The sequence below is a fragment of the Eptesicus fuscus genome, chromosome 20 (genome assembly GCF_027574615.1).
Source record: "Eptesicus fuscus isolate TK198812 chromosome 20, DD_ASM_mEF_20220401, whole genome shotgun sequence".
In the NCBI taxonomy this organism is placed as follows: Eukaryota; Metazoa; Chordata; class Mammalia; order Chiroptera; family Vespertilionidae; genus Eptesicus; species Eptesicus fuscus.
In genome coordinates, this window is record NC_072492.1 from 15,510,591 (window position 1) to 15,535,585 (window position 24,995).

The 24,995-nt window shown below is 54.4% G+C and overlaps 1 protein-coding gene across 1 annotated transcript in view; it reads right to left on the reverse strand.

Annotated features, from left to right (window-relative positions):
* The window catches only part of RAP1GAP2 (RAP1 GTPase activating protein 2), a 143,060-nt gene that overhangs the window by 78,144 nt on the left and 39,921 nt on the right, over positions 1-24,995 (reverse strand). Inside the window, exon 2 of the mRNA XM_054708801.1 lies at positions 21,571-21,655. Coding sequence (XP_054564776.1) covers positions 21,571-21,655 — 85 coding nt within the window. The remainder of the gene's footprint in view (positions 1-21,570; positions 21,656-24,995) is intronic.

Consider the following 24,995-nt stretch of genomic DNA (forward strand, 5'->3'; position numbering starts at 1 on the left):
CTGGAGGCTCCCTAGGCCAGGCTTCAGGGTGCAATTGGCAGAGCTCCCAGTTCTGTTCCCGTCTGTGGCCTGAAACGTCCAGTCTTCCCAACACACGGGCTCGGCCTCCGGTTGCACCTCACAGTGGGGGAGTCTAAAGACAGCTCTGTGCATCTCATCGGGTATGTGAAGCCAACCTTACAGGCCTGCAACAGGCTGACCTGGGGGTTCAGGCTCAGGGGAGGCAGCAGCTGGACAAAGGCTCGTTGGCAGGAGAGTGAGGAGGGGCCAGTCTGGCTTTCGTCTCACCCGTGGCCACACTTGGGCCCAGGCAAAAAGCGCAGGCCCCCTGCCTGTGCCTCTCCTGAGGAATAGGAGGTAAAGCAGCCCCGAGGCTGAGGGCTTAGACACACACGGCAGTGTCAGCCTCCAGAAAACCTCCGCTTCCCTGAGGCTCCTGTCCCCGACGCGGGGTCACCTGCTCCTGGCGCTGGCAGGCGAGTGTCTGGCTGGGTATCAGAAGTGGCTCCTTCCCTCTCTCACTCGGTGGTCTTTGTTCCCCAGGCAAGGTTCCTGCACAGACCAGGGCACTGTCCAACTTACCCTCTAACTTACCCTCTCACATCACCGCCTTCCCCTCTCCCGCTCTCCTCCGCTCAGTCCTGCCCACTTCCCTGCCTTCCCCTCTCCCGCTCTCCTCACTCAGTCCTGCCCACTTCCCTGCCTTCCCCTCTCCCGCTCTCCTCCGCTCAGTCCTGCCCACTTCCCTGCTGGCTCCCGCAGTGGACGGCGCAGCCAGGCCCAGCAGCCCGGACTCTGGGTTTGCAGCTGGGGCAGCAGAAGCCTCCTGAGCCCGCCACCACCTCTGCACCTCTCCCTCCACCAAGTCGGTTCCAGGAACAGACTCTGTGGACCGGGAGCCAATTAGCCGCCTCCCTGCATCCTGGCTTTGACTCGTGCCTGGGAGAGAAGGGAGGCTGAGGAAGCTCCGGAGAGAACCCATCACAGAGCGAACGTGGAACCTGCCCCCTCCCCCAAGGCCTTGCTCCCGTCCTTTATCTCAGCAGCTGTCCCGCTGCCCAGCAGTCCTACAGCCAGCTCCCCCTGCCCACGGGAGAACCGCTGCCCTCCAGGCAGAGTGGAGTGTCCTGGCAGGAACCAGGAACCAGCCAGCTGCCACTCCAGAGGCTGTCCTCATCCTGCCAGCCACTCGGCTGTGGCCAGAGCTCAGTTCTCTCATCTCCAAAATAACGATTCACGCCATTCTCACCACCCAACTCACTCCAGGGCTGCCGGGGAACTCGGTGAGTGAGGACGCGCGCTCACACCATGTCTAAAGCAGGAAGCGCCACATACCCAGGCATAGACCACATACCAACCCCCCTTCCCGATGGGCCTCTCCTACTCTGTGCCTCAGTTTCCACACTCATCATAGGGAATGCAGGAGGCTGAGCTGTCACCCCAGAGGGACCACTGGGTGCCTATGAGCAGCCGCAGGCCAATGACTGCCCGGCGCTTGGTGACGCCAGCTCCCTCCTGCCTAGGAGATGCCGCGCGACCTCTGCTCCAAGGTGAGGAGGGAAACAGCTCCCCACCCCCCAGCCCACGCCACGCTGTCCGTCAGTGGCAAAAGCAAGGTTTGGAGATCCTTTAAGCCAGAGTTTCAATTGCCTGGGCTCTTCCTGTTAACACCCTTCCACCCCGGACAGTAGATCACTGGGAGTTCGCTGGAGCCAGTCCCTCGCTTACCACAGAGACTGACTGTTACAATCAGCTCACCAGAGGCGCTGGACTGAGAACTGAGTCAGTCAATCAATGTGTGTTTTTGTGCCACGGGGCTTGGCTGAGCAAAGGGAAAAGAAAGTCATGGGAAATTGGTAACTTTGGGGGTTACCAGTGGCCCTGAGAGATGCCACCCCACCTCGGCTCTGGCAGCCCCTAAAAGACCCCAGCCTTCTCCTCCCCAGAGGGAGACGGCAGGAGGAACACCTTCGGGGCGGTTCATTTCAGGCTAACCTGCGGGAAGGGGGATGTCTGCAAATTGCATGTTCTTTGCCTTCCCCCGTCTTCTAGTTAATGATTACCTAAATAAATGCTTCAGTCCCAGTGATTCTAACAGTCACTCCCCAAGCTCCAACAGCCTAATTATACATATACAACCACGTGGGGGTGTTGATGCTGAACAGCTTTCTTCCCCATAAACCATGTGTCAAATACCACGATTGCCCTGCCCCCTTTTGCCAGCTGGGGCTGGTGAATGGGGTGCTGGGGCAAATGCAGGTCCTGGCAAGGTTTGGGGTAGGGCCCGTGGGCTGCCCCTCCCAGGCCCAGCTGTTCGGGCTGCAGGACGCATTTGGCTGCAAATGCATTCACACCAACGCAGCATCCTGCGGCCCCCACCCCCAGGGAAACAACCAAACACACGGGTGGTACATGAAGAGCTCCCCAACATTCACATTCACCCCCACACACACATACATACCCAGGCTTCAGGGAGGTTTATGGACCCCAAGACCCAGTGCACACCCCTCCTGCTGCAGTAAATAGTAATCATCTGTTGCCGCTTGCAATGTGCCTGCCCAATGGTCCCCTCCTCAAAAGAGGCAAAGGAGGCAAATAGAGGCAAGAAAGATGAAATTAGAAACCTCAGCCTCTTTCTCACCATCCACTTCCTTTTCCACCAAAAGAGCTCCACGCCTCCCGTGAGTGTGTTTGAAGCAGTGCTAGCGCCGGGCTCAGAGGCCGGCGCCACCTCCCAGGACTGCATCTGGGCAGGACCGGCCCGCAGGTGAGCCTGCTGTGCTGGGAGTGTGCAGCCCAGCAGAAGCGCTCATTCTGACCGAGGAGGCTGCACAGCCCCCACGTCGGCCTGGTCTCCCCTGAGGAGGTCTCCAGGGGCCCCTGAGGGGTGAGGTTAGCTGTGGACACAGTGGTGAGGCCCCAGCTCCTGGCAACCTGACCCCTGAGTCTGCCCAGCTGACTTAGCCAGCAGCTGGTGGGCTTGTGGCCTCTCCTAGGCCCCTCCCCCCGCCACCCAGCCGATCATCTAGTATTGATGGTATCAGCCACCAGGGGGCCTGCTGAGCCACACGGAGGTGCAGACTCGCAGCTGGGGCGCTGTGCCATCCTCTGCAATGTGGACAGATGACCGCAAAGCAGACCTATCTAAAGAGAGCCCTGGCTCCTTACGGCCCAGACACACTGCCAGGGCTCTTTCAGCCGCCCAAGAGCAGGTGATGTGCCCGGACCGCAGGGCACAGCCCCATCTTCACTAAATTGGCCACACGGCTATCCAAAGGGAAGGGTGGCCTGGAGCCCTGGGAGTGGCCAGCCTGGAAGGGCCACCAGGAAGTGAAATCATAACCCTGCTCTCTCAGGCCTAAAGGACGGGATATGTCTCCTGGAGTGGGAAGGGGCATCCTGATTTTGGCTGAACCTATGAGAGACTCAGGCTGGGCACTCGCCCTCACAGCCATCCTCTCCTAGAACCATCAGGCAGCCTGGATCTGTTCTGCCCTGGGAAACAGCGTGTCCAGACTGTGCAAGGAGCCAGCGGCAGGCAGTCCTGGGTCCCAGCCACCAGGAGGAGAGCCTCGCCTTGCATATGGCGACCCCACCTCCACAGGGAGAGGATGGAGCATCAGTCTTCCTGCACTTACTTGGCCACTCTGGTCAGCTCCGTGGGGTTCTGCACACACTGAGCGCCAGTCTTCCTGCCCCCACCAGCCAATCCATCTGGCCCCACAGCTCCCCTGAAATGCTCTTGTCAAAGTCACCCATGACCTCCAAGCTGCCAAACCCAAGGAGAACTTTCAGCACCACACCTCCTTCTTGCAGCGTTCCCTCCTCTGGGTTCCACAGCAGCCCCGCTCTCCTGGTCTGCCTTCAGCCCCCTTAGACTCCCCTTCCTCCCATCCCTGTCTCCGCTGTCCTCCCATGCTACCCACCCACCCCTCCGGATTTAATACCGTTTCTGTGCTGATCCCCCCACATGCATATCCCCAACCTTGACCTCTCCTTGGACCTCCACATCAGCATCTCCAGATGCGTGTTTGATTTTCCACGTCACCGTCTCATGAGTTTCTCAAACTCGGAGCATCCAAAATAGAGCCCCTGAACTTCCTCCCCAAACCTTTCCAGGCTTCTCCATCTCAGAAGAATGGGAACAAAACCCATCCACTGCTCAAGTCCCATCTGGGACGACTTGATATCCAGATTCCTCCCTTCCCCTCACTTCCATGTCCAACCCATAGGTACACCTGCTGTCTTGGCTTCCTCAATACAACCTGAATCCATCCATGTCTGGCCATCTCCACTGCCAACCTGCCAGGTCCAAGTCCCCCGCACTGTTTGTCCAGACTAGAGCAACAGCCTCCAATCTGGCCTCTCTCCTTCCATTTTTGCTAGAGGAGCTTAGGGAGGGCTTCATGGGGGAGGTGGCATCCTAGCTGTGCCTCTGAGTGAGGAGATTTGGGGAGAAGGAGGGAGGCTATAGGATCGGGGAGAAGGGAAGTGAGCACAAAGCACATGCAGGGAGGACAGTCAACCTCACTGGCTGCTCACCACCCATCACTGTCACGTGACCCCGGACAGGAGTGACCTTCCTGGGACGCCATCCCATGACCTCCACCACCGAGTGCCGGGCGCTATCCCAGGCAGCCATGTGTGCGCCTTCGGCTAAGAGGAGACTGGCCTGCTTTCCCGCCCCAGACAGAGAGTTCTCCCACATCTGGTGGACCCCTGCTCTCCCGAGAGGCAGTGGGACAAGCCATGACACTCAGCATCCCACGCGTGGTCTTCGGGACTCAACCGACTTCATGAGTTTATAAATTAATTAATAAAAATAAAAAAGAAACTAAGACAGATCTCCTAACAGATACAAGTCCAATAGGACTTTGTGGGGAGGAAGGAACTCGGACACTCTGCTCCATGCCTCTAACAGGGTAACCTTCCCCCGCTCCTCCAAGCTGAAATTCCATGGCGAGAACCGAGGCGAGCCTACAAAGTGCCTTTGTGTGAGTTCGCGAAGGGCACCCCTCAGGTAACCAACCTGCTGGCCAGATACAGGCCCTCCCGGGACACTCTGTTGGCCAGCGGGTGGCCAATTTCAGCCCCACTCCTCCCCTGTGCTGGGCGCCCCGGGCAGTGCGCACCTTCCCAGGGTCTCTGCAGTCCAAGGCAACATCTGAGCTGCACCAGAGCCCAGTGCCCTCAAAGGCCCATCAGCTGAGGAGAGCAGGCCAGGCTCAGGGTGGCTCGGGAGTCTTGCCCAGATGACGGTGGTAACAGTCCCCATGGGGCTGAGGCTGTAACTCACCCACCCCCTCCCCGTCCCTCACAACAGCTGACAGCCAATTCCCAGAAGAGACCATCTGGGTCTGGGTGCAGAGCCCCCCACACTAATGGAGCAAGGAGAATTAGAGATTATCGGGGGGCTGGAAGGCCCTGCCGGGTGTTTGCCTACCCGGCAATACCGAATGGTAAACATGTGTCCCTGTTTACTTTCCCTGCCAGAGCCTCGCTGGCTGCCTGGTAGCCAGGCAACGCTATCGGACCTGAGGGACCAGGAGGGGGACTTTCTGTGCCAGGCAGGTCACCTGGGGAGCATTATCCAGGCACGACCAGTGTCAGTATAGTAGCCCCTCCCTCCCCTCCCACGGGCCTTCCCACCTCACCCCCAGATGACCCTAGAGTGGTCGGCAAACTCATTAGTCAACAGAGCCAAATATCAACAGGACAACGATTGAAATTTCTTTTGAGAGCCAAATTTTTTAAACTTAAACTTCTTCTAACGCCACTTCTTCAAAATAGACTCTCCCAGGCCGTGGTATTTTGTGGAAGAGCCGCACTCAAGGGGCCAAAGAGCCGCATGTGGCTCACAAGCCAGTTTGCCGACCACGGCCCTAGACCCACACGACAGACTGCACGCTGACGGGAAGAAGCAGAGGGTGGTTCTGGGGACGGAAGTGGTGGCACTGTTAGGATGAGACAGAAGCAGATCACTGGGATTAGGTGCCATTACTGACCTGGGGGGCAGCTTTGCTGTCTCCCTGCCAGCCAAACTGAGAGCCAGGAGGCTGGAAGCGCCGCAAGAAAGACTCAGGTTAGATGGGAGGAAGAGGACAACATGTGATTGAGGCGGGCAATGGCACCTCCTTTCCAGAAGAGACTGGACAACTTCACATCAGGGCTGAGCGAAGCTCATCTCTTTTTCTTTCCTCAATGAGGGGTTATATTTCCACCTGGGTGGGGGATCAGCAAGTTGCTGCCTAAGGTGACAAAACCAAGGCCAAATCTCAGCTCCAGACTGACAGTGTGGGTTGTGGCCTTCTTTCCGCTGTGGAAAAGTGTAAGGACATGCAACATACCTACCCTTTAAACCCCATGGTCCAGGGCAGGACCTCTGGAATCATAGAATGGTGATGAGTTCACAAAGGAATAAAGTAAGGCAGCCGGAGAATCAGCGGCAGAACCATGGAGTCCATAGGAGAAAGCATGGAATCCCATAGAAGAAAGGCCTTCTATGTGCTGGGGGAAAATCCCCCATTTTAGGGGCAATAGGGAGGTGGAGGGATTGAGAAAAAAAAAAAACAAGGAAGGAAGGAAGGAAGGAAAGGAAGGAAGGAAGGAAGGAAGGAAGGAAGGAAGGAAGGAAGGAAGGAAGGAGAAAGAACTCATGGACACGTGCCCTGTGGCTCAGTTGGTTTGGCACTGTCCTGTTCATGGAGAGGTCACGGGTTGGAGTCCCTGTAAGGGCACAGGCCAGGGTTGCAGGTTTGATTCCTAGCAGGGGGTGTGCAGGAAGGCAGCTCCTGATCAATGATTATGTTTCTCTCTCATTGATGTTTCTATCTGTCTCTCCATCTCCCTTCCTCTCTCTCTCTCTAAAAAAATCAATTTTTTAAAAATCAATAAAATAAAAATAAAAAAGAAACTAAGACAGACCTCCTAACAGATGCAAGTCCAATAGGACTTTGTGGGGAGGAAGGACCTCGGACACTCTGCTCCATGCCTCTGATGGGGTAACCTTCCCCCGCTCCTCCAAGCTGAAATGCTCTGTGGCACCTCCTCAGTCTGGGGTGAACTTTACTTTGACATTTTGATAGCTGCCTTAAAGCGCTCTGCTAATCTTCAAGAGACCAGGTGTGGACTCCGGACCTCCCCCGGGTGCAGGACTCATGCAGAAAGGAGAAAGGCTGCCCTCCGGGTGTAAAGGACCAACAGGACTCGGGACACTGCCCGTCCATGACGACTCAGGCTGGACGGAGGACCTGGGGGGCCTGGCTTCCCAGTTCCCACCTCCGCTGCCAGCACTGCCCTCAGGTTCCCCAGGCTCTGGATCCCCAGCTCAGCCCTGCTCTCCGGGTGACGAGGCCCAGCCCTGACCCTTACGGGACCCTCCCAGGCTCTGAAGTCCCACCTTCCTGCTCCTCAGAGCTGACCATGGTTCCTGACCTGCTTCCTGCTTCACTCTCCTGGTGTTTAAGAGACTCACTCCAGGGCACCCGGACCCCAAGATCCACCCCTCATGGCAAAGTGATAGGAAGAGCATCGTGCCCGGGTTTCCTGCCTTCTCACACTTACCCAGGCACCCCTGCCTCCACCTCCCAGCAGGGACCCCGGGAGCACTCAGGGGAGGTCATGTCCCACCTTGGGTCACTCTCAGAGTGTGATTTCTGGGGCTCTGCCTCCTCGTAGCCATCAGACCCTCCAAGAGTAGAGATCATACCTCCCCGGTGCAAAAAAGGGTCACCAGCGTGAGGAGATGAAGAGAAATAACCCACAGACCCTGCCTCCTGCCTCCCACAGCCCAGCCCTCCCAAGCACGGAATACCCACCCCAAAGGGACACTCAAATGTTGTCTTGGACCCCATCATCCATCCACGGGAGGGTGAGGCCAAGGAGCCATGAGGGAACCCAGCCGGAGTCTCAATCATCCCGACCCCCACCGCGTCCCTGGGGTGAGACCCCATCTGGTCTCCTCTGAGCTCGGCCACCACTACACCCAGCCCCTGGGAAGGGAGAGCTCTACAAACAGCAGCAGGGCATCTGGCCAAGGTCCTAACCCAGACACCTGTAGGACTCAGGAAGGGTAGCAGGCACAATAGGAGCTGAAGAGAACTCGCCCTTCCCCATAGTATGGAAATGAACTGTTGGCGAAACAAGCTCATCTGGGGAAAAAGAGGGCCCACCAGCTAGTGATCCTCAATGAGGCACACCCCTCTCCTCCACCTCACCTCCCACCTCCCCTCGCAACCCCTTCCTTCCCTCTTCCCCCTCCCTGCTTCTACTCTGTCCCTTCTTCCCTCTCCTTGCCTCACTCACCCTCCCTTCTGGCTTCCCACTTAGAGCCAACCAGCCATCACATTCACATCTGACATTTCACACACTTCTCCGTCCTCCTGCCAAAGCAGAGCAGCTCAGCCCCGTGTCGTTTGCTAACAGACCTATTCACACTCGCAACTCCCCCAGCAGCGCTCAGCTTGATCTCCCGTTAATTGAGCCCGGGCTCTGGAACGTTCCGTCCATGAGGCTGGAGGTGCGGAGCCCATCAGCCCAGCCTCCTGGTGAGGGCAGAGCAGTGCTCCTCGCCTCCGTAGCAGCAGTCATGCCCCCCGAGGGGCCGAGTCAGACTGCACCAGCGCCCCTTCAAAGCCACTGGTCCTCATATTTCAAATCGGGGAGCCACCCACTCACTATGTATAAGCTTGAAATAATTTAGTATAAAAATTAACATTTCCACCCTCAAAATTATTCTTTTTAATCTTTCAGCTCATCTTCAGAGGACTCTTATAGGAATTAATATCTCTTATAGAGAGGAAACATTTAGCTGAACTTCAGCAATCCCTTCTGAGCCGCCAGGTTTTTTTTCTTTCCTGGTTAAATGCAAGTAAAATTGAATTTAACTATTTTTATTATAAAGGAACACAAGCAGTGCGATCCCATTTATTTATGTCTGTATCTGTGTATGATGCCAAGATGTCTGGACGCTTAGCAAATGGTAAGGATGAATATGTCTGGGTGGTAGAATTATTATTAGGGTGTGTGGTGTGTTTTTTTACTTTCTCTGTGCTTTAAAATTGCTTGAATTTTTTATAATAAGCAATATACCATTTTATTTCAAAAAGAAGTCTTATAAACATTCTCTAAGAAAATACTGGGCTTTTTGTTCAATGCCACATTCTCAAGGTTGGAGCCATCAGTGAGGATTCATAAATCACCTACTATGAGCATTTACTAAGCACCAACCACCAAGTGTTTAGGAATCACCAACTGTGGGCCCTTCTGCACCAGGCCCTGTGGCAGCAAGGATGGGAAGAGCACGCCCTGTCCTGTTGGGATGTGAGCCAGGGCCGCCCTGGGCCAGACCCTCCCAGTCCTGCCCCTGCAGCGCCCTGCCCCATCCAACACGCCCCTGCAGTCTCACTTGCATGACACCCAACCACACAAGGGTCAGGGGGTGCTGGCACGGCTTCTGGGCCTCACCAAGCTCCCCAGGAGCTCCTGAAGGGGACAGCCCAGACCTAGAGTGAGTTAAATGGTGACCCCCTCCCCCCCCAAAAAAAGTATGTCCCTGCCCAGGAACCTTCGAGTGTGACCTGATTTGGAAAAAGGGTCTTTGCAGATATAATTAAGTTAAGGACCTTGAGATGAGACCTAAGTGGATCCAGATGGGCCCTAAATCCTTGTAAGAGACCCACAGAGCAGAGATGCCAGGGAGAAGAGGAGGCTGTGTGAGGACGGAGGAGAGAGGGGAGCCCCCAGGCTAAAGGAATGCCTGGAGCCACCAAAAGCTGGAAGAAGCAAGCAAGGACCCTCCTCCTCTAGTGCCTTTGGAGGGAACACGGCCCAGCCGACACCCTGATTTTGGACTTCTAGCCGCCAGAACTGTGAGAATAAATGCTGTTGTCTTAGGCCACAAGTTTGTGTTAAGTTGTTACAGCAGCCCCAGGAAATAAATGCACACCCACGGCCTGAAACTCCATCTCCACACCGAGCAGGGAATCTGCCAGGGGTCCGAGGGGGAAAGGACAACAGGAGGTAGGTACTGGGGCTCAGTATCCCTTCAGGAGCAAACACAGGACCCCCCACCTACTGTCCCCCAAGGCAACAGACACACTGGGCTTGAGTGTCAGGAGGGACGTCTGGCAGAACACCCCTCCTGAGTGGGTCTCAGTGCAGAGTCGCGGCACCTGGAACAGGAGAGTGGGTTAACCAATGAACCAATGCCACAGGCATTGAGCTCAGAGCCCATGAGAATAACCACTAGCGTCCATTACACTCCAATATGTAATACCTGTATGTGCCGGGTGCTTTCCGAAGCCCTTGCCCACCTGCTTCCTCCTGTAATCCTCAAAGCCACCTCATAGGGCGGGCTCAGGTCTACAAATGAAGAAACTGAGATGACTGAACTGCACGATGTCTCATCGTTGGTTCCTAAATCCCAGGGCCAGGCCCAGGCCCCTGTGCCCCAGACCCACCACAATCCATCAGGAAAAGCATGACCCCAAACAACAGGAAGCCATAGAGCCAGGGGCTGAGTGAGCGGAGGGCAGCTGGTCAGGCCTTCAAAGGCAGGTGGCATAACGAGGGCCAGAGAAGCGTGGGGAGCAGCCCCAAGGAGACACCCTGAACGCCAAGTGCTCTATCGGGGCACAAGGTCAGTGTCTGTCTAGAAACATAGACTCATTTCAACAGTAGCCGCAGGCCAAAGGAATGAGGAAGGAAACTTGTGATGGGGACAAACAGTTCATAAAACACAGTCTAGCCCAGGAGGTTCACTTCCAGGTCAGGGCACATGCCCGGTTTGCAGGCTCGATCCCCAATGGGGGGCAAAGGGGGAGCAGGAGGCAGCCTATCGATGATTCTCTCTCATCACTGATGTTTCTATCTCTCTCTCCCTCTTCCTTCCTCTTTGAAATCAACAAAAATATTTTTTTTAAATAAGAATATTTTTAAAAAATGAAACACAGTCTAAGGCCAACCGTGGGACTCTCCATACCCTTGAACTGTCCAGGTCTCCACTCCGTCCAATTTCCAAATCCTTTACGAGGAACCTGGCCTGGCAGGGTGTTCCTGTCCCCCTGGGGACCGCCTGGACTGTCAGCCCTGATTGGCTCAGGGCAGCCTCACCGCAGGAACCCAGAACATGATCCCGGAGGGACGCTCCCCCCGCGAGGAGCCCTCCCCAGGTCTGTCCGAGTTTGCGGTGCAGGACCTTTGTTTCCGGCCTTTTGCCAGTACCCCCACTGTCACCCCAGTTTCTCAGGCAGAGTTTGGGGTCTAACACACAGGGCTCAGGTGCGGCCACTCACACAAAACGCAATCTCAATGTTTGTTCATTGGACCTGGAGAGACTCTTCAGCCGTGAGGACCCCAGCCGGGCAGGAAATCAAGGAGTCCTGGGGAGAAACTACATTCACAGCAGAAAAACCGGTGTACTTCCTTCCAGACTTTCCCTGTAAGCACTGCTGTTCTCTGGAGGAGCGATGACTAACGTTTCTGCCGCACCTGCTACGTGCCTCTGTTCCAAGTGACAAACTTGCATCATTTCAATTAGTCCCCATTGCAACCACGTGAGGCAGGTTCTCTTACATTCCTATTCTACAAACGAGGAAACTGAGGCAGAGAGCACTTACACAGCCAGAAAGTGATCAAGCCTTCGGCCCAGGCAGACTGGCCCCAGAAACTGTGTTGTTAACTACTCGACATTGAGAAAGAGCCTCAAAGGGATCGATCCAGGTCAAAGGGACTGGATTGGCCTCCATGTGGCCTGTCAGAAGGAAAGGGTGACAGGCTAGAGCAGTGGTCGGCAAACTCATTAGTCAACAGAGCCAAATATCAACAGGACAACGATTGAAATTTCTTTTGAGAGCCAAATTTTTTAAACTTAAACTTCTTCTAACGCCACTTCTTCAAAATAGACTCGCCCAGGCCGTGGTATTTTGTGGAAGAGCCACACTCAAGGGGCCAAAGAGCCGCATGTGGCTCGCGAGCCGCAGTTTGCCTACCACAGGGCTAGAGGATAAAGGAGAGAGGAAGAGAGTTCCCAGAGAGAGCATTCTGAAAGCCCAGCTGGCCTGTTCCCCAACACAAAGGAGAGAAGGAATAAGGACCAGATGGGCAGATGCCTAGGCCTGGGCGTGGGATTCATTAGCAATTTCTAGGAAGCAAGGCTCCCCTGTGGGGCCTCCAGCTCCAAAGGCCAGGGGCCCAAGGCTACATGGAAGCAGGCGAGGGACTCTCATGTGCTGGTGGCTCCCAGTTCCCTAGAGAAAAGCCCTAACTGTTTCGCAGGGGTAAGAACCACATCACATCACCACCATCATAATTATAATGACTTATTGACCACCTACTACATGTAGTCACTTCACTAGCTACTTCCTGGATTCCTCACTCCTCCTCACACCACTGTCCCTATTCCACAGGTGAAGAAAGTGGAGGTCAGGGGGGTAAGTAACATGCCCAAGTGATTCTTGCAGGGTGGTCTGGAGTAGCGAATAGGACAGCACAGGCTTCGGAGCCACACAGACAGACCTGACTCCAGATCCTGGCTCTGCATCACCAGCTCTGGAATCTTGAGCAAATAACTTACCCTCTTCTGACAATTTCAATCAGAGATGCCAGAAGTAATTCATCTCCAATGTCAGCGCCAAGTGGCTGGCCACGCTGCCTGCAGTGCTCTGTGGGAGAGGCTTCTGACCCACGTCTACGCTCATGGGAACGAGTGCCGTGATCAATTACTAACACCTGCCACGGGGCAGAAGGGAGGGTGACAGCACAAGTGTCACCTGTTGGCTATCCCTGATCTGGAGAAACACCACGGCTTAGAGAGACATGGGTGCACTTGGATACATACGGCCAATGGATTTTTGACTAAGATACCAAAGCAACTCAACATCTTTTCAACAACTGGATGTCCACATGGGACTAAATAGACCTAGACCCCTTTACTGGGCTGTACACAACTAAATTAAATTGACATGGATCTTAGACCTATAGCTAAACTGATAAGGCTTCTAGAAGAAAACATAATAATATTTGTGATATGGACTAAGCAAAAATTTCTTAGGAAACAGAAAGCTATAGACATAAATTTTTTTAAAAATCCATAAATTAGACATCATCAAAACTGAAACTTCTGCTCATCAAAGACACTGTTAAAAAAAAGAAATGAACTTGTATCCAGAATAGGTAAAGAATGCCTTTACAAGAAGACAAACAACCCAGTTTTCAAGGAGGATGAGGGGCAAAGGGAACTATAAGAATGGTCAACAAGCATACGAAGAAGTGATTGACAATATTAGCAAAATGCAAATTAAAACCGAAGTGAAATACTCCTACACACCCACTCAAATGGCTAAAATTAAAAAACTTGACAATGGCAAATGTTGGCGAGGATGTGGAGCAGTAGGAATGTAAAATAGTACCACCATCTGGCAAAACGTTTGGTTTCATATCGTTAAACACTCGCCCAGCATTTGACCCAGCCGTTTTACTTTAGGTACTTACCTAAGAGAAATGAAAACACATGTCCAAAACAAAACAATAAAACCTATACCAGAATGTTCATAGTATTTGGCTATGCATTATAGCCAAAGACTGAAAACAACACGAGTGTCCCTCAATAGGAGAATAAGCAAACTGCGGTGTGTTCAGACAAAGGAACATACTGCTGACACGCTCAGCAGCATGGGCGAATCTCACAGAAATGGTGCTGAGCTGAACACAAGGAGTACACGCTACATGATTCCTTTTAAATTGAGTTCTAGAACAGGCAAAACCAATTCACGGTGAGAAAAAAACAGAACACTCGTTGCTTGGGAGGTAGTGGGTTGGAGGGATTGACTGTGAAGGGACATGAGGAACTTTGTTGGGTGGCACATATGTCCTATATCTGAGTTAAATCAGAGTGTGAGTCGCATGGGTGTACCCTTTAATAAAAGCATACAGCCCTAGCCGGTTTGGCTCAGTGGATAGAGCGTCGGCCTGTGGACTGAAGGGTCCCGAGTTCAATTCCAGTCCAGGGCATGTGCCTTGGTTGCAGGCTCCTCCCCGGCCCGGGCCCTGGTCAGGGCGTGTGCAGGAGGCAACCAATCAATGTGTCTCTCTCACGTCGATGTTTCTCTCTGTGTGTGTCTCTCCCCGACCCACTCTCTCTAAAAATCAATGAAAAAATACCCTCAAGTGAGAATTTTTAAAAAATATTTAATTAAAAGTATACAGTTAAGATTTATGCATTTCAATGTATCTCAACTTTTTAAAATCTGGCTACAGCTAAAGTGTAGCCAGATTTGCAAGAAGTGTAAGCTAGTTGACCTTAACACATGAACAAAATCAGGGGCAATATACACATGTGCAGCTGTGCACACATGAGGGGTGGAGCCATGCAGGTGGTGCACACACAGGCATCTCCGCGGTCTTGATGCTGCCAAGGGGCAGCCCGGCAGGTGCAGACCAGGTGAGCCCTTCCTCACGTCTGCACTGCCCTTGGGCTCCCCTGTCCTCTGGCCTCTGAAATCAAAACACTCCTGGAAGTGGCTCCTGAGATGGCCTCTGGGCGGGCGACAGACATGGGTCTGTGTGGAGACCGGAGACGGCGCTCCCAGGGCCCGCAGAGCATCAACAAGAGAGCCAGCTAACCCTCCTGCGGCGGTGGTGATGAGGGGAACAAATATTTGCCCTCCCCTGTCCCCTTCCAGGGCTTTCTCCAAGAAAGGAAAAACCAAACCTCCCTGCTGGTGTCCTTGAGCCCTTCCTGCCCCCGCCCAAGAGGCTCCCAACATCCTTCCCACCAATGCCTCCTCACCTTGTTCACACAGACTTGGTAACCTGAGAGGGGCTGACACCCTCACTCAACTCTTCCCAGCAGAGAAGGGGGAAACGAGGGGCAAAGTTTGGAAGAGATGGGCTTGGGCCTGAGGTTGTGCTACAAGCTGGAAAGGAAACCCCGGCCAGGCCCAGGGAGAGACTGGCTGGTGGGCCCTGGTGAGCCTGGAAGGGTGGGAGGAGGAGACCAGACAGCTGGGAATGACGAGAAGGTCCCTCTGATACCCGTATTCTTCCCTAGCACCGGGAGACCTGCCCACCTGCCTGGCCCGCCTCTGAGGTCTGAGCAGGGCCGCCCTCAGACTTGCACAGAGAGAGATGGAGGAGGTCTGAGTGGGGGCCGCCCTCAGACTTGCACAGAGAGATGGAGGAGGTCTGAGCAGGGCCGCCCTCAGACTTGCACAGAGAGATGGAGGAGGTCTGAGCAGGGCCGCCCTCAGACTTGCACACAGAGAGATGGAGGAGGTCTGAGCAGGGCCGCCCTCAGACTTGCAGAGAGAGAGATGGAGGAGGTCTGAGTGGGGGCCGCCCTCAGACTTGCAGAGAGAGAGATGGAGGAGGTCTGAGTGGGGGCCACCCTCAGACTTGCAGAGAGAGAGATGGAGGAGGTCTGAGTGGGGGCCCTCAAACCTACACAAAGGGATATGGAGAAGACTGAGCAAGGGTCACCTCCCAACTGACCTGGCCAGCCCAGGCCTCGTGGGGCTCCAGAGGCCAGTGTGATGGTTCAGATCAAGGTCACATCAAGTCCCAGCATTGTCACCCTCAACAAAACGCACTGCACTGTGAGCTGGAGGATGACCCGGGGGGTCAGCCCCATCCCCTTCACTTCATGAAGCCCTAGACGGTTGCTGTGTGAGGTCAGTCCCAGGGGGGTTAGCCCAACCCCCTGTGCTTGCCATGAGAGCCCCTTCCCGCTCCCCCACAGCCTCCCCATGAAGCTGTCCTCACTCCTCTCCACCCCACTGAGAAGCCACATGACACACTTGAGCTTGTCACATGCTGAGCCATATGGTTTCTTCTGCTCAGTTAAGGGCCCCTGTAGACAGCAGGTTCTTTGAGGGGTGAGGACTGCGGCCTCGGCGTGACCCCCTGGGACCCAGCGCAATGCTGGGCACACAAAGCCAGCCCTCCCTAAATGCCTGTTGATCTGGGTTTTTTGCATGAAAGCCAGATCATTACAAATGCGGGCCTGGAAATAATCCACAGTATTCCCAGGGAGACAGCCCCAGCCCCTCTCCCAGCCCACCCTGTGCCATCCACAGTTTGAGTTCTGGCTGGGAACTGGGCTCTCATTCAGCCCATCTGCTCGGCATCTCTTTGGTTGCTTTTTCTCAGTTTCATATTAGTAAAAAAAAAAAAAATCCCCTTGAAAAACACAAACAGCAAAGAGGTGGGGCAGGATGCGTGGGACCAGTTGCAGCAGGCATGGCAGTGGGGGGCAGTGGCCTGGGGGAGGGAGGGCCTTCTCAGGCGGGAGGCCAGCTGCTCCTCCTGCCGCCCCTCCCCAGCCGAGGAAGCAACTACAAGAAGGGGGTGGGATGAAAAGAGCACTTTACCAAAGATAGTCGGGTCTCTGAGTTTAACTCAATCTGCTGGCTACAGTAGGAAGACAAGTATCCTCAGTGGGACCTGAGGTGAGTCATTTTCTATGCAGTTTATCCATAAAAAAAATGGCTCGTCCATCCCTGACATTCTGCGGCTCCCAAGCTAGCCTGCCACCCCTGCCCCACCTGCACTGCCAAGGAAACCAGGGGAGACCCTCCCCCACGGCCCAGAACCCCCGGGGCCAGAGACCTGGAGAGGGTCCAGCCTCCACCTCGGGTGTCTCGGACTCCATTGTAAATAACAACCCGGGAGGTCGGAGGCCTGATCTGCCCTCATAGCGGTGGGAACCCCGGTCTGCACATATGATCCACGTGAGACTGATGGGAAGGGTGGGGCTTCTGTCCCATCTTGAAGAACCCATGTCTATGAGCTTAACTTAGAGAAGTATCACATGGACACAGAGGCTCAGCTGGGACATAAGATTCAAGCAAAATCCAGAGAAATCGAAGATCAAGTGGAGGCTCCTCTGACCTGGACGTCCCTACGGTCAACACACCACAAACAGCTGCCACCCAGCCTCCCCAGCCAGGACGGGGGCCTGCAGAGCAGGACAGCTGCTGCCTCAAGGAACTCAATGGAGAGAAGCTTCCCGCGACCAGCAACAGACTTGGTAAGTGCAGTCACACAAAGGACCCTCCCTCTGTGGTGAGCAGGCTGGTGAGGTAAATGAGGGCGGTGGTTTTAAGTACCACATGGATTAGTTAGCTTTGCAAAAAGAGAAAAATGTCCCGCCCTGGCCAGTGTGGCTTAGCTGGCGTGTCATCCTATACACCAAAAGGTTTGGGGTTTAATTCCCAGTCAGGGCACATACCTAGGTTGCAGGTTCGATCCCTGGTCGGGGCAAGTGTTGGAGGCAACTAATAGATGCTTCTCTCACACATCAATGTTTTTCTATTTATCTATCTCATACTCTCACTCTCTCTCTCACTTTCCCTTTCTTTCTAAAATCAATAAAAACATACTCTCAGATGAGAGGTTTTTTTTAAGTCCTAGCCATGGACCGGCAGGCATCTAACTACAGCTTAGCTACAGAATAAGCCCAAATGACAATCACAAAGAGACCCCTAAGTCCAGGTATACCACACACTGACCTCCCAATGCCAACCACAGAAGGGTCCTAACTCAGGGTGAGTCTCCAGGGCAACCCCTCGAATCTTTCTGAGTTCCCAGCCTTGACCTTGGCCTTGGGGCTTTGGACAGTCAAGTCACAGGCTGGGAAATTCCTGAGCTGAGTTCAAAGAGGAGAAGGACCGAGCACTCGGGGTTAGGGCTGCCTTCTGACGGTGGGTCAATAAGATTTCCCTGCAGGTGGCTGCTCTGTTCTGAGGCTGCCTGGGGTCTCACGCAGGCCAGCCTTACCCCCTGACAGCTGGCCGGACCCTGTGCTGGCCAGAGCAAAGTAGGTCCGGCACCCAGCGGATGTTCATAAATAACTTTTTTAATGAATCAATGTTAACTAATAATTTCTTCCCTGTGCTCCAAATTCTCCATCAGCCCCCCTCTCTCCTGTATCTCCGTACACCCTGCTCCCTCCTTCAGCATTTCCACACACTCAGGTCTCCCACCTCACAAGCGTTGTCTAGACCCTCTGACTCCCGCACCATCTCCACTCGCTCCTCACACACCCAGTCTGGGGTCCACCCCTCCTCCCTCCCCACAACCGTTCTCAGTTACATCAGCAGCAGCAACCTGGGCACTAAGCCCAAAGGCCACTGTGCACTGCGCATTGCACTTGGCCTCTCTGAGCAGCTGACACAGCCGCCAGCCGCCCCTCCTTTGTGAATGCTCCTCCCACCATGTGTGCAGCCTCCTCCCACACCAGCCCTGAGTCCCTCAAGGTGCTATCCCAGGAATCTTCTTACTCCATCCTCTCCCTGGAGAGTTCACTGCCCCACCACCCCTACACCCCAAGCTTCAATCCCATCTCTATGAAAATGACCAGATTTTTACCTCCAGTCCAGACCCTCCTTCTAAACCTGGCCCCCAAATACCCAGCTACTCACTGACATCCATATTCGTGTCTGAAGCCTGTCCAACTCAGCACTTAGAAGCCAAGCCCTCACCCTTCCTTCCAGGTCACTCCATCTCAGAGAATGGCTGTACCATCTATCCAGTTGATCCCACCTCTCCCAGATCCTCCTATCTCATCAGTCTACCTCGTAGGAAATCTGAGATCTGACTGTTCCCAAATAACCGCACAGGGCCTTCAGAGTCAGGACACCTGACTCCTGCAGAAGCCTCCCGACTCATCTCCCACTTTCCACTCCGCTCCTTCCTACGCACTCTCCACACAACAACCACGGTGATTTTTCCATCATCTTACTCCTCTGACTAAAACCTTCAATGATTTCATTGCCCTTCGGTAGGAAGAAGCCCAATATCTTCAGCAGAACTTCCAAGGGTCTGACCCTCCCTCCCTACCTGTGGATGCTCTGGCCATGCTGGTCTTCTGGTTGGAGAAGCCATGGCTCTCCTGCCCCAGAGCATTTCAGAGGCCACAGCAGGGCTTCTTGAGTGTAAAGAACATATGAATGGGGATGGTGCTAACATGCAGATTCTGAGTCAGTGGCCTGGAGGGAGGCCTGAGATTCTGCACTTCTACGGATCTCCCAAATAATGCAGGTGTTTGTGGTCTCCTGGCCTCACTTGGAGTAGTGAGCTTCTAGAACACCCTCCTCCACCCTCAGTTGACTCCTACTCAACTCTCAGGCTTCAGCTTAAACATCGTTTCCTCAAAGAAGCCCTCCCTGACACTCTCCAAGATGAGGTTAGATTCCCCCTCCACAGATCTTACATTGTTCCCCCGTTATGCTGTACTTCTTTGGAATATTCACATCTAACTGTCCATCCCTCATTCTTAAAATTATTTTTTCAACTCCTATCTCCCTAGCTAGACTACAAGTTCCAGAACAAGGACCACAATGTCACGTGGTCAGCATTCTTCTCATAGTAACACCTAAATTTTCCTTTGAGGAGCCACCCCTCTCCCATTCTTGGTTCTTAGGGTTTAGGTGGTAGAGATGAGACCAAGTCTAGCCAGTCAGAGCCTTCCATCTCTCTGGTTATAATGACTGGTGCAGAGATAGACATGTGACCTAAGCCAGGCCAATGAGCTTCCTCCCTGGGCCTTTTGTTAGAACTACTGAGGAAAAGAGGCGCTTCACTTAGCAAGTAGGAGCAGCTGTCATGTTCCTGTCATCACAGAGACAGAGTTTAACAAAAAATGAAACCAATACAGCAAAGAAGTAGAAAGCGACAGATGTCATGGATGCAGCCATGCCTAGAGTCTATACTTGCCATTACGAAGGCAATAAATTCCCATTTATTTTTAAGCCAAAGTGAGTTATGTTTCTGTCCCTTGAAACCAAGAGTCCTGACTAATACAACATTCAAATAAACGTTGGGTGTTGAATGAATTACATGAGTATGTGAGCAACTGAAGACTGCCAAGAGGACTCAGTGACTCCTCCTAGGAAACTTGCAGAGTTCTCCCTGCTCACTCCCTCCCGCCATCCATGAGCACAGAGACAAGCACCCCACACCCCATCTTGCAGACCAACGTGCTGAACCTCACAATGGCCATAGGCTTCTCAGCAATCCGCTGTGCAAACAAGCCACCCAGCCCCTGGCTCAGATGCCAGCACTGCGACTAGGCTGATGAAGGTGCTCTGGCTGTCAGTGCCCCCAGGGCACCCCACAAGGAGGAGAGCAGAGAGGTCCTCAGTCAGCCCTATGCCCCACCCACTCCTGAATCCTAGTCCAACCAGGGCAGGCACTGGCTGCCATTCAGTGATATTGTCCCTCAGTGCTTACCACACAGCACTGTGCATGGTGGGCATTTAATATGGGACGATAATGGAAAGGTGGATTTTTATCTGCTTTCTTTGGGGATATCACTTTGCAACAGATGAGGTCAGGGAAGAGGGGGTGCAACAGAGAGCAGCCCCAATTATCATCACACCGAACTATCCATCCTTCATTCTTAAAATTATTTTTTCAACTCTTGTCTCCCTGGCTAGACCACAAGTTCCAGAACAGGGAAGAGAAGAGCCCTAACTATTTCCCTGTGAGTCACCTCACAGCAGAGCTCCAGGACAGAGACGGAGGCTGGCCTACATGTCCCCTCAGCTGATTCAGGAAGCGGGTGACTTCTTCAAAGCTAGTCCTCACCTGGCAAAATGCAAGGGAGGGAGAGGCGGAGGGAGGGCGGTGCGTTGCTTAGGCAGGGATACTGCCTGAGCCAATTCCTCCCTGAGGGCCACATGAGGTGTGTGTGGCCATGCCACCAAGGGGGACTAGGGAAAGGGGGAGGGGCATAGTGGGGGGAGGGTGCCGCCCCCTCAGCCCCTTTCCAGGAATGAGATGGGCCTGGGCCTGGGGACCTGGGATGTGGTTTCCCAGGAGAGAGACTTGTGAATAAAATGTTAACAGGAAAAGAATTACCCAGAACCTCTAAGGCAACTCTCCTAGTACTGGGGTGACAGGGCCAGCCCAAGAAGGCCAGTCGGAGGCAGGTAGACCTGCGTGCAAGTTCCATTCAAGAACCAGGAGAGGCCTGACCAGTGTGTGGCTCCAGTGGTTGAGCATTGACCCATGAACCAAGAGGTCACAGGTTGCGGGCAGGAGGCAGCCGATCAATGATTCTCATCATTGATGTTTCTATCTCTCTCTCCTTCTCCCTTCCTCTCTGAAATCAATTTAAAAACCATATCTAAAATGTCTTAAAGAAAATAAAAGAACCAGGAGGGTCCCAGCCCATGGGACCCCTCCTTTCCCATCCCCAGGCCCTGGCATCCTGTCTGGGCAGTAGCCCCTTAAGGCACTAGCCTGCAGCTACATTCTAAACCTCTCCCACTTACTCTTGCCTGGGGCCCTTGTTCCGGAACCCCACAGTTCCACAAGGCCTCTCACTAATTACCAAGCATCCTGCCAGCCCCACTCAGCCCAGTCTATTTCCTCACCCTAACACCCCTGAGTCTCAGTCACACTTCCCTCCCGCGCTGCTGAGCTCAGGTGAACGCTGCTTCCAGAGGAGGCTGGGCACCCCATGCCCTCACTGGGCAGGCGCAGCCGGGCCTGGTGCCGAAACAAAGCAGAGCCTTGAGATGAACCCCCTCCCAAACCCTCCCCACTTCCCAGCTCTAAGCCTCTTACCTTCATGGTGGGAGGTGCCGTGAGAGGAGGGGACAGCGACCGGTCCGGCAGGGGCACATCCGAGCTGTTGGCCAGCTCCTGCTTCCTGTGAGGAGGCCACAGAACACAGAAGAGGTGAGTGAGGGCCTGCACCGTCCCCTCTCCTCCAAAGCGCTGGGCTTGGGGGCACAGTCAAACACACACTGAGCAAACCAGAGTGGGGTGCGTCTCCTGACTGGGATGGAGTAAAACCTAGAGCAGGGCTGCTCCATGCATGGTCCCTGCTCCAGCAGCAGGAACTTGCGAGACATGCAAATTCTCAGGTGCACCCCGGACTCCCAGGTGACGGGGCCCCGGGATGTGTATTTTAACCGTCTCTCCAGGTGGTTCTGAGGCACGCTGAAGGCTGAGAACCACGGGGCTAAAGAGATACAGAATCGGGGCTGGGTGGGAGAAGAAGGGGAGAGGGGTGAACATTTTCTAGTCATCCTCTCTGTGGCCCCTTTGTCCCTCAACACACACACACACACACACACACACACACACACACACACACACACACACCGGCCAGACAGCTGGCCTTGGGAGGAGGGGCTGCCTGCTGTGTGAGCTGCAGGTAAAACTTATTTTAGTCCCTGTGGGCTAGGGCCATGGGGAGACTGCTAAACAGAGTTGTGTCGCCATGACAACATGATTGCGACAGGTTCCCCGCTCTCGCACACCCTCCACTTTCCATCTGGCCCTTCCAGTGACCAGGGAGTGCTAGTGCACAGTCTGGTCACCAGGCAGAATGTTTGCAGTAGGATAAGGCTTCGGGGCAGCGGTTACGCAATGGCCAGCTGGGCAGAACCCAGGGGAGTCCCCGGACGAGAAACTCTGGCGTCCTGGTCGTGCCCTAGTTATATCCTGGGACGGGAGGGAGGGCAAGGATAACAGTACGAGGAGCCTAAAACGATCAGGATGAACCATCCAAGCCCCAACTTCGCAAATGCTTCCTTCTCCAGAGCCCCAGCCTGAAGCTGCTGAGTCAGCCCGACACCTGGTCCCCCTTAAATGACCAAGGAACACCCCCTGCCAACTCGAGAGAATGCTTCTGCACTTCTTTCCAGCCTACATACTGCCTAAGGGGGTCACAGCTCCAACCCCAACCTCCTTCATGAGAGAAGCCCACCCCTGCAGAGCCCAGCCCTCTGCCCAGAGCACACCCTTGTCCCGGGCCCAGCCACCACCCTATCCCGGCTCCTCTCAGCCAGACAGGCCCAGGCTAAGAGAAGCCAGGCCAGGTGCCCCGGGCCCTGTCCACCCTGACACAACCCCTGCCTGCCCCGCAGCCTGCCCTCCAGGAAGCACGATAAGGAGGCTGCGTGGACATCTGGCTGGGACAGGCTCCCTGTGACCCCTTACCCTCATCCTGCCAACTCGCCCTCTGCTTCTCCATCTGCCTTCCTCCTCCTTTCTTTGTGTGTTTTTTTTTTTTAATATATTTGTATTGATTTTAGAGAGGAAGGGAGAGGGAGAGAGAAATAGAAACATCAATGATGAAAGAGAATCATTGATCGGCTGCCTCCTGCATGCACCCTTCTGGGAATGGAGTCTGAAACCCGGGCATATGCCCTGACCGGGAATCGAACCATGACCTCCTGGTTCATAGGTCTACATTCAACCACTGAACCACGAGGCCGGGCTTTCCTCCTCCTTCTTCTTGGACCTTGGCCTCACTCTGGTGGCTGGAGAGGTGGTCTCCTCCCTCCTGATCCAGACTATAGCTAGCTCAAGAACCAGCAGGGCCAAGACTCAGCACGTGTACACACACAAACACACACGAATGAACGCAGCTTCTTCTAGCTCTCAGCCAGAACCACCAACCTTCCCTCCCACAATGGGATCCAGCCTGGCTACTCCGGCCCTCACCTGCCTGTGGGCCTGACAGAGCTGGGTCCACACAGGCCCACCCCTCCTGCCACTCTGCCCTCTGCCAAGCAGCCACGGTCCCTCCTCTAGGGGCTGCACCCCTGAGAGCCATGGTGGGGAAAGGGAAGGGAGGAAGAATGATCAAGGTCCCCTGAGGGGAGGACAGAGGAAGGCAGCTCCCCTTGGGGGCTGGGAGCCTGGTAGGAAAAAGCATGCAGGGAGGGGAGGGGAGGCAAGCCCCCCTGCCTCCGCACCAGAGACTATAGGACCCTGGGGGTTAGCTGAGGATCTCTGGCCTGCTCCCCTGGAGATGGCTTGTGGGCAAACTTGACCAATAGCTGCCCTGGCTCTCCAAAAACACAAACTCTAGGGGAGGGCAATACTGGCAGGTTTTACACCAGTGGTCAGGGGACGCTCGAGTACATGGTTCTGTCCATAAGGCACACGATGTCCACTCCCATGAGACCAGAGCAGATGCGATTCTTTTCCAAGGTCCCTGCATCCCAGGCAAAGGGCCCCCGTACCAAACCCTCCCTGGACTGAGCCCCTCTCCCCTGCGCCAGCCTGTCTGCCCTGGACGCTGGAATAACCTCCAGGGAGTGGTGAGGACTATCCAGTGGGAGCACAGGGTGTCTCCCACCAGAAGGAATTCCCAAGCGATGCTTGGAGCCTGGCCCTACTGACACTTGACTTTGGACTTCTAGCCTCCAGAACTAAGGCAATAAATGTCTGTTATTTCAAGCCCTCACACCCTCCCACCCCTCCCACCCCCCACACCCCCCCCATTTATGCTACTTGGTTACGGCAGCCCTAGGAAACAAAAACACTGCCCAAGTCCCAGGCTCTAGCCTTGGCTTTGTAACCAGAGGACCCAAAACAGGGAGGATGAAATCCCTGCTTCAGCCTCGCACCCCTGCTGTGGTCAGCTGGGCCCCACCTCGTCCTGTCCCAGCCTCCACAACCAAGGACATTCGAGTGTCAGCCACCCTCCCAAGGACGGCCAGCCGGCCCGGCTCCTGGCTGGTACTGAGATAAGACAGTAAGAACTACAGTGCTCGATGCAATTCCAGCCCTTTCTCAGGCAAACGTCACACATGAGTAGGTGAGAGTGACACGAGTCTATCAAGGGGTGACCTTGAATCTGATCTAATTTTTATAAGAGTAAATTATAAGCAGAGGTGGGACCCTCACTATTCTTTGTAACATCTTTCTAGTAGCCCACAGTGATCTTGACATGTATCAGTGAGATTGGAAACTGCCCCTTCAACCAAGACAGCCAAATGCCCACCCGCAGCTCTAAAGACTTGGGGTCCCAGACCCACACAGGGACGCACAGGAGGAGGGGCTGGTGATGGGAGTGGAGGAGGGGGAAGGAGGGCAGAGAGAAGGCCGAGGAGGAGAGGAAGATCATTCACTCAGCTAAGAGAAGGCGGGTAAGAGCAGGTGTGAATGGACAGGCCAGGAGCCCTCCTCCTGCCTAAGGGGGTCTAGGGCGCTGCCCACTCAGCGTGCCTCCCTCCTGGAGCCACATGGCA